General features: G+C 41.5%; 1 protein-coding gene across 1 annotated transcript in view; it reads right to left on the bottom strand.

Annotated features, from left to right (window-relative positions):
• The window catches only part of PDE11A (phosphodiesterase 11A), a 435,071-nt gene extending 420,059 nt beyond the window's left edge, over positions 1–15,012 (bottom strand). The window contains exon 1 of the mRNA XM_073806952.1: positions 14,113–15,012. Coding sequence (XP_073663053.1) covers positions 14,113–15,012 — 900 coding nt within the window. The remainder of the gene's footprint in view (positions 1–14,112) is intronic.
• Between the last annotated feature and the right edge of the window lie 1,409 nt (positions 15,013–16,421).

Genomic DNA, 16,421 nt, shown 5'->3' with positions numbered 1-16,421 from the left:
TTGAGCTGCATGAATTAGTTAGATGGGATCTGAGGCTGGGAGCCACTTTGGGACAAGGCTACACATTTTCCAGCCTTCCTGCAGTTAGGTATGGCTACCTGCCTGAGTTCTAGAGTCTAGAAAATCAATGAAATGGGAGCAGAAAATGATATGTGCCATTTCCAGACCTGACCCACAAAGTCCTCCTGCTTCATTTGTCCATTTCTTTCTCCCCTCATCTGCTGAAAAGATGTTGATGCTGAGGGCAACCTTGGAAGCCCCATCTTGAAGGAGTGAAGACCTAGGAAGGAAAGAATCCCTTCTTGGAGGAGAGCTACCCATCAATCAGGAAGACTTTGCTGAGCTTAGGAAGAGTGAGAAATAAGCTTCTGTTGTGTTACCACTGTGCGCCACCGAGCTTAGGAGGTGTATCTATTAAAGCAACTACAGTTACTCTATTAATTAATACATATGTGGAAATTTCAGAAAAATAAATAGAAAACACAAAAGAGAAGAGAAAAGTAAGCCCACCACTCTGAGATCACCTCTATTAATGTTTTGGCTTATCACCTTACAGCCTTTCCGCAGGCGCTATTGCAATTACTTTTCACTGAGTCTTCAAAAGGTAACAAACAGAATGTTAAACTTTTCATATATAATTTTATTTAACTCTGAGAACAACCTTTTAAGATAGGAATCAATATTCCCACTTTAGGATTGCAGAAACTAACAACTGGAGAAGTGAAATATGATATAACTTTTAGGTGGTAGAACTGGGAATTGAATCCAGTCTGTCTGATTGTAAACTCAACCCCTTATCTCATGCTTTTGTTGTTACTGTTAAGAAAACTGGGGTGCTATTGTTTTCTAAATATGCTTTGCTCACTTAATAGTTTGTGAGCAATTTCCTCTGATTAAATATTCCATTTTATATGTATCATAGTCTATTTATCCAGCCCTCTAGTTGGATGTTTGGGTTGATATGTTTACACTATTATAAATAAGACTGTGGTAAGTATTCATATAGACAAATCTTTGCACATACCCATAAAAATTTCCTTAGGGCGATCTGGAATTGCTACATCAAAAGTTGTAAATATTCCTAAGGCAGTACATGATTATTGCCAAATTGTTCTACATCAGCGGTTTCTAAAAAGGGGAGGAACTGCCCACAGAGGACAACTGACAGTGTCTGGAGACATTATTAATTGTCAGGACTGGCAGGCATCTAGTGAGTAGAGGCCAAGGATGCTGTTAAACATCCTTCTATGCACAGATCAGCCCCCCTTTCCCCCAACGAAGAATTATCCAGCCTAAAATGTCAATAGTGCCACTGTTGAGACACTCAAACTGACATAATGGTCCCATCAGTGTATGTTACTCTTGAGATGAAACAAAGGCAGTAATAAGGGCTCTTCTCTTCATTCAAATATAATTTAAAAAGAACCTACTATATGCCCTATATGCCAGATACTGTGGTAGGTGCACAGGTAGCAACCAAGGAGGAAGCTCATATCAACAGCCACGCGTAAAGAGAGGAGGTGACTTGGAAGTAAATTTTGGCTTCACTTGCTAGAGAGAAAGCACATCTATTTCATTTTATATTTTCATATCTTTCATATCATTTTCCATTAAATTATTTCCATATAATTCTGCATTAAATTATACAACCTCGCAAGGTTGCTACAAGAAGCAATTAATATTGTTATATTCCTATTGATACATACATGAATGCTTGATCCTGATTTTTTTTTTTTTTTTTTTTCCCCTGTACGTGGGCCTTTCACTGTTGTGGCCTCTCCCGTTGCAGAGCACAGGCTCCGGACACGCAGGCTCAGCGGCCATGGCTCACGGGCCCAGCCGCTCCGTGGCATGTGGGATCCTCCCGAACCGGGGCACGAACCCGTGTCCCCTGCATCGGCAGGCGGACTCTCAACCACTGCGCCACCAGGGAAGCCCGATCCTGATTATTTTGAGGCAATCTCTAAAGAATAAACTTGGTTGTTTCCATTTAGAGAAGAGCTAACACCTATCCTTCTCAAACTCTTCCAAAATATAGCAGAGGGAGGAACACTGCCAAACTCATTCCACGAGACCACCATCACTCTGACACCAAAACCAGACAAAGATGTCACAAAAAAAGAAAACTACAGGCCAATATCACCAAGGAACATAGATGCAAAAATCCTCAACAAAATGCTAGCAAACAAAATCCAACACATTAAAAGATCATACACCATGATCAAGTGGGGCTTTTCCCAGGAATGCAAGGATTCTTCAATATATGCAAATCAATCAATGGGATACACCATATTAACAAACTGAAGGAGAAAAACCATAAGATCATCTCAGCAGATGCAGAAAAATCTTTTGACAAAATTCAACACCTATTTATGATAAAAACTCTCCAGAGTGTAGGCATAGAGGGAACCTACCTCAACACAATAAAGGCCCTATATGACAAACCCACAGCCAACATGGTTCTCAATGGTCAAAAACTGAAACCATTTCCTCTAAGACCAGGAACAAGACATGGTTGCCCACTCTCACTGCTATTATTCAACATAGTTTTGGAAGTTTTAGCTACAGCAATCAGAGAAGAAAAAGAAATAAAAGGAATCCAAATTGAAAAAAAAGAAGTAATAAAACTGTCATTGTTTGCAGATGACATGATCCTATACATAGAGAATCCTAAAGATGCTACCAGAAAACTACTAGAGCTAATCAATGAATTTGGCAAAGTAGAAGGATATAAAATTAATGCACAGAAATCTCTTGCATTCCTATACACTACAGATGAAAAATCTGAAAGAGAAATTAAGGAAACACTCCCATTTACCACTGCAACAAAAAAAATTAAAATACCTAGGAATAAACCTACCTAAGGAGACAAAAGGCCTGTATGCAGAAAACTATAAGACACTAATGAAAGAAATTAAAGATGATGCAAACAGATGGAGAGATATACCATATTCTTGGATTGGAAAAATCAACATTGTGAAAATGACTCTAATACCCAAAGCAATCTACAGATTCAATTCAATACCTATCAAACTACCAATGGCATTTTTCACAGAAGTAGAACAAAAAATTTCACAGTTTGTATGGAAATCCAAAGGACCCCTAAGAGCCAAAGCAATCTTGAGAAAGAAACATGGAGCTGGAGCGATCAGGCTCCCTGACTTCCGACTATACTACAAAGCTACAGTAATCAAGACAGTATGGTACTGGCACAAAAATAGAAATATAGATCAATGCAACAGGAAAGAAAGCCCAGAGATAAACCCAGGCACGTATGGTCACCTTATCTTTGATAAAGGAGACAAGAATATACAATGGAGAAAAGACAGCCTCTTCAATAAGTGGTGCTGAGAAAACTGGAGAGCTACATGTAAAAGAATGAAATTAGAACACTCCCTAACATCATATACAAGAATAAACTAAAAATGGATTAAAGACCTAAATGTAAGGTCAGACACTATAAAGCTCTTAGAGGAAAACACAGGCAGAACACTCGATGACTTAAATCACAGCAACATCCTTTTTGACCCACCTCCTAGAGAAATGGAAATAAAAACAAAAATAAACAAATGGGACCTAATGAAACTTCAAAGCTTTTGCACAGCAAAGGAAACCATAAACAAGACAAAAAGACAACCCTCAGAATGGGAGAAAATATTTGCAAATGAAGCAACTGACAAAGGATTAATCTCCAAAATTTACAAGCAGTTCATGCAGCTCAAGATCAAAAAAAAACAAACAACCCAATCTAAAAATGGGCCAAAGACCTAAGCAGCCATTTCTCCAAAGATGATATACAGATTGCACACAAACACATGAAAGGGTGCTCAACATCCCTAATCATTAGAGAAATTCAAATCTAAACTACAATGAGGTATCACCTCACAGCAGTCTGAATGGCCATCATCAAAAAATCTACAAAATATAAATGCTCGATAGGGTGTGGAGAAAAGGAGCCCTCTTGCACTGTTGGTGGGAATGTAAATTGATACAGCCACTTTGGAGAAGAGTATTAGTTCTAAAAACAGAACTATGATATGACCCAGCAATCCCACTACTGGGCATATACCCTGAGAAAAGCATAATTCAAAAAGAGTCATGTATCACAGTGTTCATTGCAGCACTATTATAGTAGCCAGGACATGGAAGCAACCTAAGTGTCCATTGACAGATGAATGGATAAAGAAGATGTGGCACATATGTACAATGGAATATTACTCAGCCATAAAAAGAAATGAAATTGAGTTATTTGTAGTGAGGTAGATGGACATAGAGTCTGTCATACAGAATGAAGTAAGTCAGAAAGAGAAAAACAAATACCGTATGCTAACACATATAAATGGAATCTAAAAAAAAAAAAAAAAAGGTTCTGATAAACCTAGGGGCAGGACAGGAATAAAGATGCAGACGTAGAGAATGGACCTGAGGACACGGGGAGGGGGACGGGTAAGCTGGGACGAAATGAGAGAGCGGTCTTACATTTCTTACTTTACCCTTTTAAATATGCTTTCCAATTATCTCATTAGAATCAAATGATTAGATCCTTACAAAATATCATATGGGCTAGATGTGTCTGAACATATCATCCTTATGTTATAGCTGAAAAAACTAAGGCAGAATTGAGAATAGAGTCCAAGATTCCTGTTTCCAAGTCTAGAACATGTTCTCTTACACTCTGATGTCCTTTACAGTTTAACAAAGTGATTAGTGATCTAAGATTTTAATTCTCAAACAAATGGGCTTAATCAGACATTGCAGGGAAGAGGTTCCATAAACTAGACCAATGTCGTTTCTTCCCTGTAGGTGTCTTTGGCCCTCCTATAGGGTTTCTTCTGAGCATTAGGATGCCAGGAATAAACAAAACTATTTGGACAGAATAAGACAGTCAAATACCACTACAGCATTTCTGAACTTGTTTTCGATAGATTTCAATCACTATGCTCTGTAGACTGATGAAATTTAGTGTTCAGTGAAGGATATTACTACCCGACTTGGGCTTCCTATACTTACATCCCTGATGAGTAAACTAATATCCCTGGTGACTCTGGATAGTCCCCATTTGTCTCTCCAGATGCACTTGCCACCTTTCACTGCCCTGTTCTGTGCCAGAAGGCTGACTCCTATGACCTACTGCACCAGGGCTCCCTTTGCCCTCTTGGCCTCAAGCAAGGCTGGGTTCAACCAATGAGTGGCGCTGGCAGGAGATAGAGGGTGTGAGGAGGGTAATGTTTCCCCGGCTCTCTCTCGTCCAGGTCATGGTTTGCCAGTGTCTGAGTTCCTCTCTCCCAGGGCCACAGCTCTGGCTCTCACACTGCTGTAACTCTCTCTCAGAACCTCTGAGAGAGAGGCTCTGGTAGTTGCACTCTCCTCTTCAGATCTAGGAGTGGCAGTTAATTTCTACATAGCAAGACTAGCTACACTGTTTACCCTTAAATACCTTATTATTTCTTCTGGGAGGTGGGCTGAGGAGGAGGTGTAGCCAACAGCCAAATTTGATTACTATACGGATCAGAAAGGATAGAGATGCTGTCACTTGGACATGCTCAATGCATATCTAATAACTACATCTTGGAAAGAGTAGGATGTAAAGGCAACCATCTCAGAAGTTAAAATTTTTATGAGACTTTTTGGGCGTATATGAAACATAAGATATGTAATCAATAAACCTGAAAATTCAATGTTCCTGAAAGGTTGGTCAATATAATAATAGGACTTCAAAACCCCATTATAAATAAGTATACGGTTGGTCAATATAATCTCCCATATCTGAAAATATTTTCAAAGAAAAAATCCTAACATCTTCAAGGCCTAATGCTGGAAGGGGTTTTACCTTCAGTAAGTTATACTGTATGAATGAAGTAGTCATGAGAAAACTAGAAATTTCAGTTAGCTGGAACAGTCATGCTTCATCCAATACTTTTGCCTAGAAGAAGCTGGCAGTGGGCTGTTGCTAGTTACCATTTGGTCAGCAACAGCCTACTTTCTCTATAATATGGTCTCCACATGAAATGGAGTAAAAGAAAAAAACAAACAGGAAAACAATGGAAGGGATGAGGAGATGAGGGTCCAGCAATTAACATAAAGATCGATTAATGCAGGGCTTCCCTGGTGGCACAGTGGTTGAGAATCCACCTGCCAATGCAGGGTACGCGGGTTTGAGCCCTGGTCCGGGAAGATCCCACATGCCGTGGAGCAACTAAGCCCGTGCGCTACAACTACTGAAGCCTGCGCATCTAGAGCCCGTGCTCCGCAACAAGAGAAGCCACCGCAATGAGAAGCCTGCGCACCGCAACAAAGAGTAGTCCCCGCTCACCACAACAAGAGAAAGCCAGCGTGCAGCAACAAAGACCCAACGCAGCCAAAAATAAATAAATAAAATCAATAAATTTTTAAAAGAAAGATCAATTAATGCAGAAAAGCAGTTCAGATAATTCACCAGTTATCCGGGCTTTATAAGTTCTATTTTTAAAAATTTATAAAATAACGTCCAAATAATTAAAAGATGTGTTCATGAAATGAATTTCCTGGTTTAACTGTCTATATTAGCTGAATAATATTAGCTATATTGGCTGAATAGGCTGAAATTTCTGCTTAGAGGTGGTTGAACTGACCACATAAGGAGGTATCAGTGGTAATTTTACTCAATTGAATAGAAAACCTTGCATTAAGCCCTATGGTGCAGTGAAAAATGAGAAGTCATGACCTTGAGTTCATAGTCAAGTAGTCATTTATATACCCAAATACTTATAATATTAAGAAAATAGAAAGGAGTATATTTAAAGCATTACAGAAGTTCAAAAGAGGGAGAGATTATATCCAGTTTACGTGGGATGTGGCAAGGATCACGAAGAGTTTCATGAAGATGGGCTTTAAGGGATGAGAGGATTTGTACACCCAATAGTTAATGGTCAGCAGAGGTCACAACAAGAGTGGCCGGGCATGAAGGTTCTGCAATCCGAAGACCTCAGCTTGAATCCCAGCTCCCTCACTTACCAGCTGAGTGACTTTGAGCAAATTACTTAACCTCCCAAGCCTTAGTTTCTCCTTCTGTAAAATGGGGGTGGGAATAAGCTACCTATGGGGACTGTTGAGAGGATTAAAAGAGGCAATGCTTGCTGAAGAGCTAATTCCAGGCTCGTAGTTAGTGCTCCATAAATAGAGTTATTGTTAATCAACAGTGGAGCTTCCATTTCCCTTCTATCATGTTTACATTTTTTAAAACTTGATACCCTAAAGAGGTATCTCAAAGGTTCCTCATTTTTTTCACTCAGGTGAAAAAGATCTTTTGAACTAAATTTGCAACAGCCTAAAGCTATGTTTTAGGAAAGAAAACAGAATTTATCATTAATATGTGAAACCACTGTTCAGCCGCTGAAACAACCAATTAATAAGAAACTCTTGGAATTATAGAAAATACACATTTTTTATGCCAGGAAAACATCTTTACTATTTTAATCCTAAAAATAAATAAATAAACAAATAAATTTAGCCTGAATGCCTGTGAATGATCGGAAACCCAAGTTTCTCCTAAAATATTAGAAATCCAACCCACTCTTTTATGACTAAACTGTTTTTGTGATTCAAATTCCACTTTCCAAAACAAGGTGGTTAAATGCAAACTACCCTTAAAATAAGTGACTAAAGTAGCAAGTAGTGGACCTCAAGGATCTTGTTGACTTTCCATAAAACAACTCAAAACTATTTCAGAGGAAAGCTTCATATGACTCTTCAACACTATACGAAACATGAAACACTAACTTCCAAATTAAGCCAGCCTTGTAAATAAATGGGTGACCCAAACCTCAGGAACCAAAATAAATTGGTCAGATTAGTAAACATTTAGATTATGGGCTGGGAAAAAATTGAGTTAACCTTAAATTACCTCCCCATGATTCTGTAGGAACTGTACTTTTCTATAATCTATCCTCACGTTCAAAGCAGCAAATGCAATTTGTCACTGTGTTTCTTAGGATCATGTGTCTGTCAGGAAGAGGGGCTGAAACAGCAAATGTTTCCTGCTTCAAACACAAAATCGATTCAGGTTCTGGACTAGTGAACATGGTTGTGGGCTTGAGGGAATTTTTAAAACACTATGTGCAAAGTTGAAATGAGATTTCATGAAACTCCTTTGTAATTCTAGTGTTGGAGTGGAAGCAACATCTGCCTTTTAAGCAAATCTCAGCAGTTCAATCACAGGACTATAGACCCATGTCGGTCATCGCTGGCTTATCAGGGAATAAGCATATTCACCACTGAATCTTCTACATACATGAAATTAATCCCTTCTGAGACCAAACACTTTTAAATATATTTATTTCAATGGAAATCATTCTAAAATAAAATTAAAAATGAAGTTCAGTGAAAATAAGTTATTAAATATCATTACATTAATATTTTATATATAATAGCAGTATAGTACAATGCATTCTTTTTTATATATAAATTTATTTATTTTGGCTGCATTGGGTCTTCGTTGCAGTGTGTGGGCACGGGCTCCAGGCACATGGGCTCAGTAGTTGTGGCTCACGGCCTCCAGAGCACAGGCCCAGCAGTTGTGGCTCACGGGTCTTGTTGCTCTGTGGCATGTGGGATCCTCCCGGACCAGGGATCAAACCCGTGTCCCCTGCGTTGGCAGGTGGATTCTTAACCACTGCACCACCAGGGAAGTCCCAGTGCAATGCATTCTTAAATATAACTCCCAGTATAATTTTTTGTTTGGTTTTTCGTCTCTTCTCTTCAAAGAGAAGCAATCAGCTCTCCTTTCTTATATCATGAGAAGGCAGAGCAAGATCTGAATGAACAAAGATGGAGAAAGAGGAGTCCTGGCAGAAAGGATGAAAAACACAGAAATAGAAAAGCACTATCCAGCCATTGAAAATGGCACGGAATTTAATTAGAATGGAGCTGAGGCCATGCGAAAGCAGTAGATACTACGCTGGAATAAAATTGAACTTTTCCACCTAAGACTCCCTATGACTCAGAATCAGGGCCGGCTTCTTGGGCATGTGACCAGGGCAGTCGCACAGGCGCTCCCTGCTTGAGGTTTAATGCTGTGCTGTGTGAAATTCTCAATAATTTTATCTTTGAACTTGTGCTTTGTAAATGAAGTCCAACAGAACAATAGTGTATGAGTCCAGAGCTTGGAGCCTTGGCTCACACTCAGTCTCCCCTCCCACTGCCTGCCCAGGACTGGTTCTTGGCCATGGATTCCTGCTCCCTGGTACCCTGGGCCCCACCCAGCCTACCCCCTTGTCAGCCCTTTCCTAAGACCAGGAGCCACAAGCAGGTCAAAACTGTTGAGAGTGAGGCCCAACTGATCTGCCATTGCCCTCTGCTCCTGGCTGCAGCCTGGGTGGGAGTGGGGGGAGGGTCAGGCGCATGCCCCATGCCGTCATGAAGAGGAGCAAGCCTGTGGTCATCCCCACCCAGAGCTCGCAGCACTATGGCACATTCAGCAGGCAACTCAGCAAGGGCCTCTCACTCACACCCAATCCAGGTACTGAGAATTTCTCAGCATGGAGGTTAAAATCACTTGGGGGTCACACATCTGCTGTGGGTTGGAGGAGCAGACCCTTGGGAAGGGAAAATTGACTTCTCCACCTCCAGCCAGGCTCCTGCTTAATCATTTTTCACTGAGCTCCACAAATTATGTAGCTGGCTCTACTTAGAATCTCTACTCATCCAAAATAGGAAGAACTATTTTTAACGATGTCTTTACCCTTCTCCATATTTCTCAGGTGTAGAATCTCTGAGTCATCACTGACTTCCCTCCCTCCTTGCCCAAATTCACACCTGCAGGACAACCCCATCTGTCCTCTGCTATCTATTCCTACTGTTCGTGCTTTAGTTCAGTAATTCATCTGGCTCCACCAGTCCATCATAATAGAGTCCTAATTATTTTCACAGCTTTGAGTCTCCCCTTGTTCAATCCATTTAGCCACTGCCACCAGGTTACCCAAAACCCCACTCTGACCATGCTAAAAGGTTCTCAAGGGCTCCCTGTGGCTTACTGTTAGTGAAGCTCGAATTCTTTAGTCAGGTACTCAAGGTTCTTTCTTCTTTTGCCCCCATCCTATTTTTGCATACCCATTCTATAGCATATGCAATACTTTGGCCAAATTAAACCACTCACTATCCCCTATACATATTTTGGGTTGCTCATTATTGTGTTTCTGCTAAAGCCATTTTGCTGTACCTGGATGCCTTCCCCTACTCCACAGCTATCTCCAACAGTGAAACCTAACTCTCTTCCCAGCTTGACTGACACCTCCTCCATGAAGTCTTCTATAATGATCCAAGTCACAATGTGACTCCATTTTCCTCTGTGACTAATGCCACTTAGTTTGTGTCATTTATTTATCAATTTATCAATAGTACAGCTTGACATTAGTTGTTTGTGAACAGTACAAAACCTTGTACTTGGAAGAACTTGGAAGTACCTAGAAGGCAAGAAGCATGTCCTCTTAGTTTTGTACACCCATAGGGCCCCTACCCGGGGCTTAGGTATAATGGGCACTCAATGTATAGTGTATGTTTGTTGGAAATGATGAATAAATGAATCTGTTGTGCAAATAGATCAGGCTTTCTGAAAGCCTGGCACACCTACATAACCCTTCTGCGTCATCCCCTTTCCTCCTCTCAGCTCACCTAACAAAACATCCTGGCTGCTTTTCAAACCAAAAGCCCATCAAACACCTGTATCATCATTATCAACGCTAACAAAAATATCATCTCACACTTTTTATTAATGTTTAAAGTTCTGTATTCTGAATGCTTAGAATAACCTCAAAGAGAACACCTGTTACTTGAGTGCTCTTATTTTCAACCTCTTGAGGGCTATTTTTTCATTACTATATTAAAGTGGGTTGTTTAATAACTTATAACAGGGAAAAAAGGTAGATTGCAGTCACTATGATACTGGATACGTAGAATAAATTTTTTTTCACTTGCAATTCTTTATTTGTCTCCTAATTTCAAGTCTGATTTTTAGGACTAATTGAGGAAAGTGATGAAAAATAATGAAATAAACTGTGAAGGTTTTTTTGCTGTCAAAACTTTTATTCGACTTTAGTAGTTCATTAGTCTACTCTTGACTTCGGGATGCCATGTTTATTATAATTTTGTAAGTGTTTTCAATGCCTTTCTCTCACCCATATTCTGAACCTCTAAGAGGATCATCAATCTTATTTATCAAATAATTAAATTTTTAAACTCCATGTGATAAGTTCTTCAAAGTTCATCTCCTGAAGAAAAAAAAGCACACTAGTTGATCCTGAGCAAGAAACACCTTAAAAATATAGTAGTTAATAAAGAATCAGGGAGGATGGTTACATTTTTACATGGAAACTTCAAGATGTTTATGTATACTCTCAGAATTACAACAATATTGTGATAAAAGAACATGCATTTGGAAGGCTGTCAATTTTCATTAAGAGAAATCTATAACAGCAGGAAATGGAGAGGAGAAGGGAAAACACTAGAACTTGGGAAGGATGCAACATTAATACAACTCTATAAAAAGTTTTATATTGCATGAGTTCTAAAAGGAACAAAATGTAGAACTTTTGATAGGATAGTATATGGTCAAGTATTATCAATCACATTTAGAGGAATCTTAAGCAGAAGGTGGAAGAGTAGCTATTTCTATATTCCTTGAATGTAAAGTTGGTTCTAAAATATTTAACTTAAGGGTGGAGTATTGCTTAGGGAAAGATAAGGCTGGTCAGGATGTGCTGAGTTCATATCTCAGCCCCAGATAAGGAGAAAAAAATGGAAAATTAGACAAAGAGAAAGAAAAAGAATACTAGCAAACTAGATATCACCATGGTCATCATAAACTGTTACCATTTCTTGAATAATTAAAGTGTGCCAGGTACTGTTTTGGGGGCTTTAATGCAATATATCTCATTTTATTTTCAAAACAATAATCTTGACCACAGAGGTGTTATTATTCCAATTTTGCTTATGAGTAAATTGAGACTCAGAGATCAAGAAATTTTCCCAGGGTCACAGTAATGGTGACTGGTGTACCATAATAAAGAAAAAAAAGTAATTTTATTGAAGAAAAGTAGTGAAGTAAAAATGAAAAACACACCAGGTTAAAAATACAGACATATATGGTAGAAGATAATGGAGACAGGAAAGAGAAACTTTCTAAGAAGATCAAAATGAAGACAAAGACTGAACCAAGATCTTCAACTCTATAACACACTTCCCCTCCCTGCCTTTTGCCAGTCCTCCCAACAACCTAGTCTTTACAGCCATCATTACTACCCTGGGGGGATAAAAGAAGAACTCTCCATTCCCAAAGTCAGCTCCCAAATATTAAAAGGCAACTTTCCTTTACCCTCTGTCTTCAGAGTAGAGTAGGGCCCTGAAGAAACATCAGCAGCTGAAAACCTGATTTTCTATGCCTGTGGTAACACCTCTAGCCGCAATTCTAGGAAGCAGGAAGACAAGTTAACTGCTGAGGAAGCTGAGAATTATGCTCTTGAAGAAAAGACAGTATATGAACAGTATTAAATAAAAGTTAGGAGCTGACAGAGGGGAATAAGAAACAAAAGCTATAGAAATGGAGAAAATCAGTTGGGGAAGAATAAGAAAAGTAAGGGCAATAAAGAGAAAAGAGTGCAATTCTGGGCTATAACAAGCCATTCTACTAGGAAGGGATTTTTTTTAGCCCAAGTACACAATAAGGATGTGGAAATAATGAGAAAGAGAAGAATTTGTGATTGCTCAACTTTTTAAAGAATCTTCAACATATCAATTATTAAATGCTTTTATTTCTTCCCATGGCTTTCTAGGGTTATACAGAAATAGACACTTATTAAAGATCACTCACTGCTTGCTTGTCCTAAACCCATCAAAGTCTTTAGGAAGGATATAGTGAATAATGCATCTAATAAATAAAAAAGTAAATAAAATGGTATTTTGATAGGCATTCCTTAATATTAAAGCGTTATATTGATAGACATCTCACAAAAACATGGAACTTGGTTTCAGTACAAGCTCGTCAATTTTCTACATAATATTGCCAACTTTCAGATGAAATAGAGAAAATTTTACCTTTAGTGTCCTTCCCACCACTTTTGCTATTCTGAGCAACAGCAACAAACTCTAGAGAAACATGCAGCTTTATTAGACAACTGGAAGAAGAGCTCATCAAATGACTACAAAACTTGCATGACCAAGGATAAGAACTTTCCACTATTATGAACACGAAAGAAGTCCCATAGAAAGTGGCATCCAGTTTCATTATGCTCAGTGAATAGATACTGAAGAAATTAGAACAGACTGGCTTTCAGATTCGGGATCTAATAGCAAGTTCAAATCACTGTGAAAATTAAAGGCAGACGACAGCATGTTGGGTTTCCTTTTCCCCCTGAAACTAGCATGTTCACCCTGCTCATTGCCTTTGGAATTGCTAGAAAATTATCCATTTTTTGTTTGTTTCACAAACTAAAAACCTACTTGCTCAGTCCTGTCAAAAGATGACTGCAGATAATGCTGGATTCAAGCCTAAATAACCCCTCAATTTGTCCAGCCTCTCTCAGCTCAACAACAGAAACAGTTAAAATAGATGCTAAAAAGGCATAAATGGGTCAGAGGCCCATTCTTCCCCTGACTTTCCTCCTCTTTTCCTCGTCTTCCTTACCTTGGAACTCATGATCTCTCCCCAATCTTGAATGAGAATGAAATGCATTACGGTCCCAAAATGACATCAGAGACACCAACATGCCCATTTTCTTCAGACTAACACTGGAATTCTGGAGTAGACATCTTTTTCTAGCACCTAACAAATGCATTCTAAAACCATTCTGTGATATTCTTACAGACAAGGTATCTTGACAGAGAAACACGAGGTATTATTGGGTACAAAACGTAGCCCCTGTGATATATGAATATTCCACAAGCCACTGTGTGTTAGGAAAAGACCATTAGATCAAAGATAGTATAGTAACATTCTAACTAGTCTAAACTCAGAAGGAATTTAAATAGCAAAATCCATATTGTAAAGAGTCTACATTAATGTGTTCCTGGATGCCAAAGGGTAACAGAAGGTTTGGTTCCCAGACCAATGGGGCTCTGGAAGGGGACAATGCAAAGTCCTACCTGGTAGGCATCAGGAATGTTGACCGTCTCTCCATGCTCCCCGACATAGCCAATGATGCCTTTGCCCCAGGGGACCTGCACCTCATTTGAGTTTTCTGTGCAGCTGCAGGGCAGCAGTGGGGTTCCTGCGTGCACGTCAAAGAATTTGGAGACCAAGCTCTTCTTGCCAGCAGCTGCCCCTTCCACCAGGAAGAGAGAGCAGCGGTCAGCGTCCACCATGAGACAGACAAAGATGAGGATCTTGTAGCTCAGACTGGTAAGGTCAAGGTCATTGGATACATCCTTGACCAGTTCCAGGAAGAACTGACGCTCATTATGCTTTTTGAGGTGGCACTTGTAGTCCATGGCGGTAGGGGGGTACTGAGGCACATTCACCCGCGATTCCAGCAGTGCACTGAGAATGTGAGCAGTGGTGGGGGGCAGGGAGCTGGCCTTCCGGAGAAGTGCCCTCCGCCGCACACTGCTCAGGGGCTCCTGGGCCCGGGAGGTCACTTGTTCATCGTAGGTCCTATTCACGTGGATGGCCTTGGAGCGGGCAAAACTCTTCCTTAGCTCTTTCTGAGAAGCTCTCCGCTGCAGGCTCCCATCGCTGCGGCTGCCACTGGCCCAGCTGGGATTCAGGGGAACCCCCCCTGAGTCCCCACCACCCGGAGTGTGCTGGCTGCTAGCAGAGACATTTGGTCCGGTGCCATCACCAACGCTGCTGCTACTACCTCTGCCACCGCCGTGAGCCACGCCGCTTGTGCCAGCCACTAAAGCCCCCTGACTTTGACTGTGTCTCTGCAGCCACTTCTCCACCATCTCCTGCTTTCCCTTCCGCATCAAGTAATCTTCAAGCAACTCTGGGTGCCTGTCCAGGAAAGTTTCCACCTCCCCAAAGTCCAGGCGGGAGGCTGTCATGGTCCCAGACACAGCTTTCTCTGCCTCTCTACACTTGGACCAAATGTTTCCCTGCCCCAGCCGTCTAGCCGGCCCTGCACATGACACCCCACCGGTATTCCCAGCTCCGGGCCGAGATTCTGCGGAGCAGTGGAATCCTAAGGGGCTGGGAAGCGCCCCTCCGTTCGGGCTCAGCGGCTGGCACGAACCCCACCCCCGGTCCTTCTACTTCTGCGCCGCACAGGTGCCCCCACAGAGCTGCTGCCGCTCGTTCTGAAAACCCCGAGCTACCACTGCTCTTGCTCTGGCTGCCGCCGCCGCCGCTACCGCTGTCGCTGTAACAGGATGAGTGGACCACTGTGAAAGGGAGGTAGGGCAGGACACGCCCCTGAGTGAGGCACGGATCCCGGAGAGAGGAGGAGAGAGGTGGGAGGAGGGAGACGCGAGCGCCAGACCAGCCGAAGTCCGCGGCCAGGATGCCAGGCGGTTCCTGGAAGAGTCTCTGGACTGCCGGCGGGAATCGGCGCCTGGGAACACGGCCGACTCCTGATCGGAACACGATTAGAGGGGGAGACGCACTTTACTGCTTCCCCCTCCTTCCTTCCTTACCTCCCCAGCCCTCCCTATTCCCCGCCCCTTAATCCTCCAGCGTTTCACAGAGGCCCCGCGGGAGCCCAGGTACTAGGAAGTGTTTGTGTTGTGCATGGATCAGACCCAGAAGCTGACTCGGAGGAAATAATGATGCTGAGAGACAGGGGTATTATTTTTCTGGGATGTGACTGTGGATTCTTGGCTCCTAGGATTCCTGGGACTGCCTACTAATACTGCCCAGCTCCTTGTGGGCGTTCAGTAAATAGTAACAGAACTAGATTTATGAAAATTACTAAATGAAGTTCCCCATCTGAGCAATTCATGACTTGAACCAAATTCATGGTCCTGGAGTTGGGGACGGGAGGGTGGTACATGGAATGAGGGTGTAAAACACAGGTCCTTGGATTAGGGACCCTGCCTAGCAGGAGCACACAGTAAAGTGGACTTGAGGGCCTCAGGGCTTCCTTCCAAGCCAGTCCTGCATACGGGGTGGTTACTCTTCTTTTCATGAATGACTTGCCATCTCTTTCTTTCTTCACTCAGTCTGGCTTCCTTTACTTTCAATATCTTAGGGCTGTGGGTAAAGATTCTCCTCTGTGGGAGCTTTTCTTTCCCAAGCCCTAGGGATGCTCCAGACCTGGCAAGTCTCAGCTAGTTAGGCTAAGAATAACCAGGTTTCCCTTAGGCCTTTTCCAACTTAGTGGCTAAGCTTAGGTGATTTGCCAGGAAAGAGAAGCAGGCTGATCACACTTTCTTGAAGCCCAAGGGTCTCCTCTTTTGTGAGAAACAAAAGCAGATGGAGAACCATCCAGTTCCCTGGGACAGCAGGACAATCTAGA

Source organism: Tursiops truncatus, chromosome 7 (assembly GCF_011762595.2).
Source record: "Tursiops truncatus isolate mTurTru1 chromosome 7, mTurTru1.mat.Y, whole genome shotgun sequence".
NCBI classification, from domain to species: Eukaryota; Metazoa; Chordata; class Mammalia; order Artiodactyla; family Delphinidae; genus Tursiops; species Tursiops truncatus.
The sequence above is the reverse complement of the archived record's forward strand: the minus strand, read 5'-3'. Positions and strand labels throughout refer to the sequence as shown.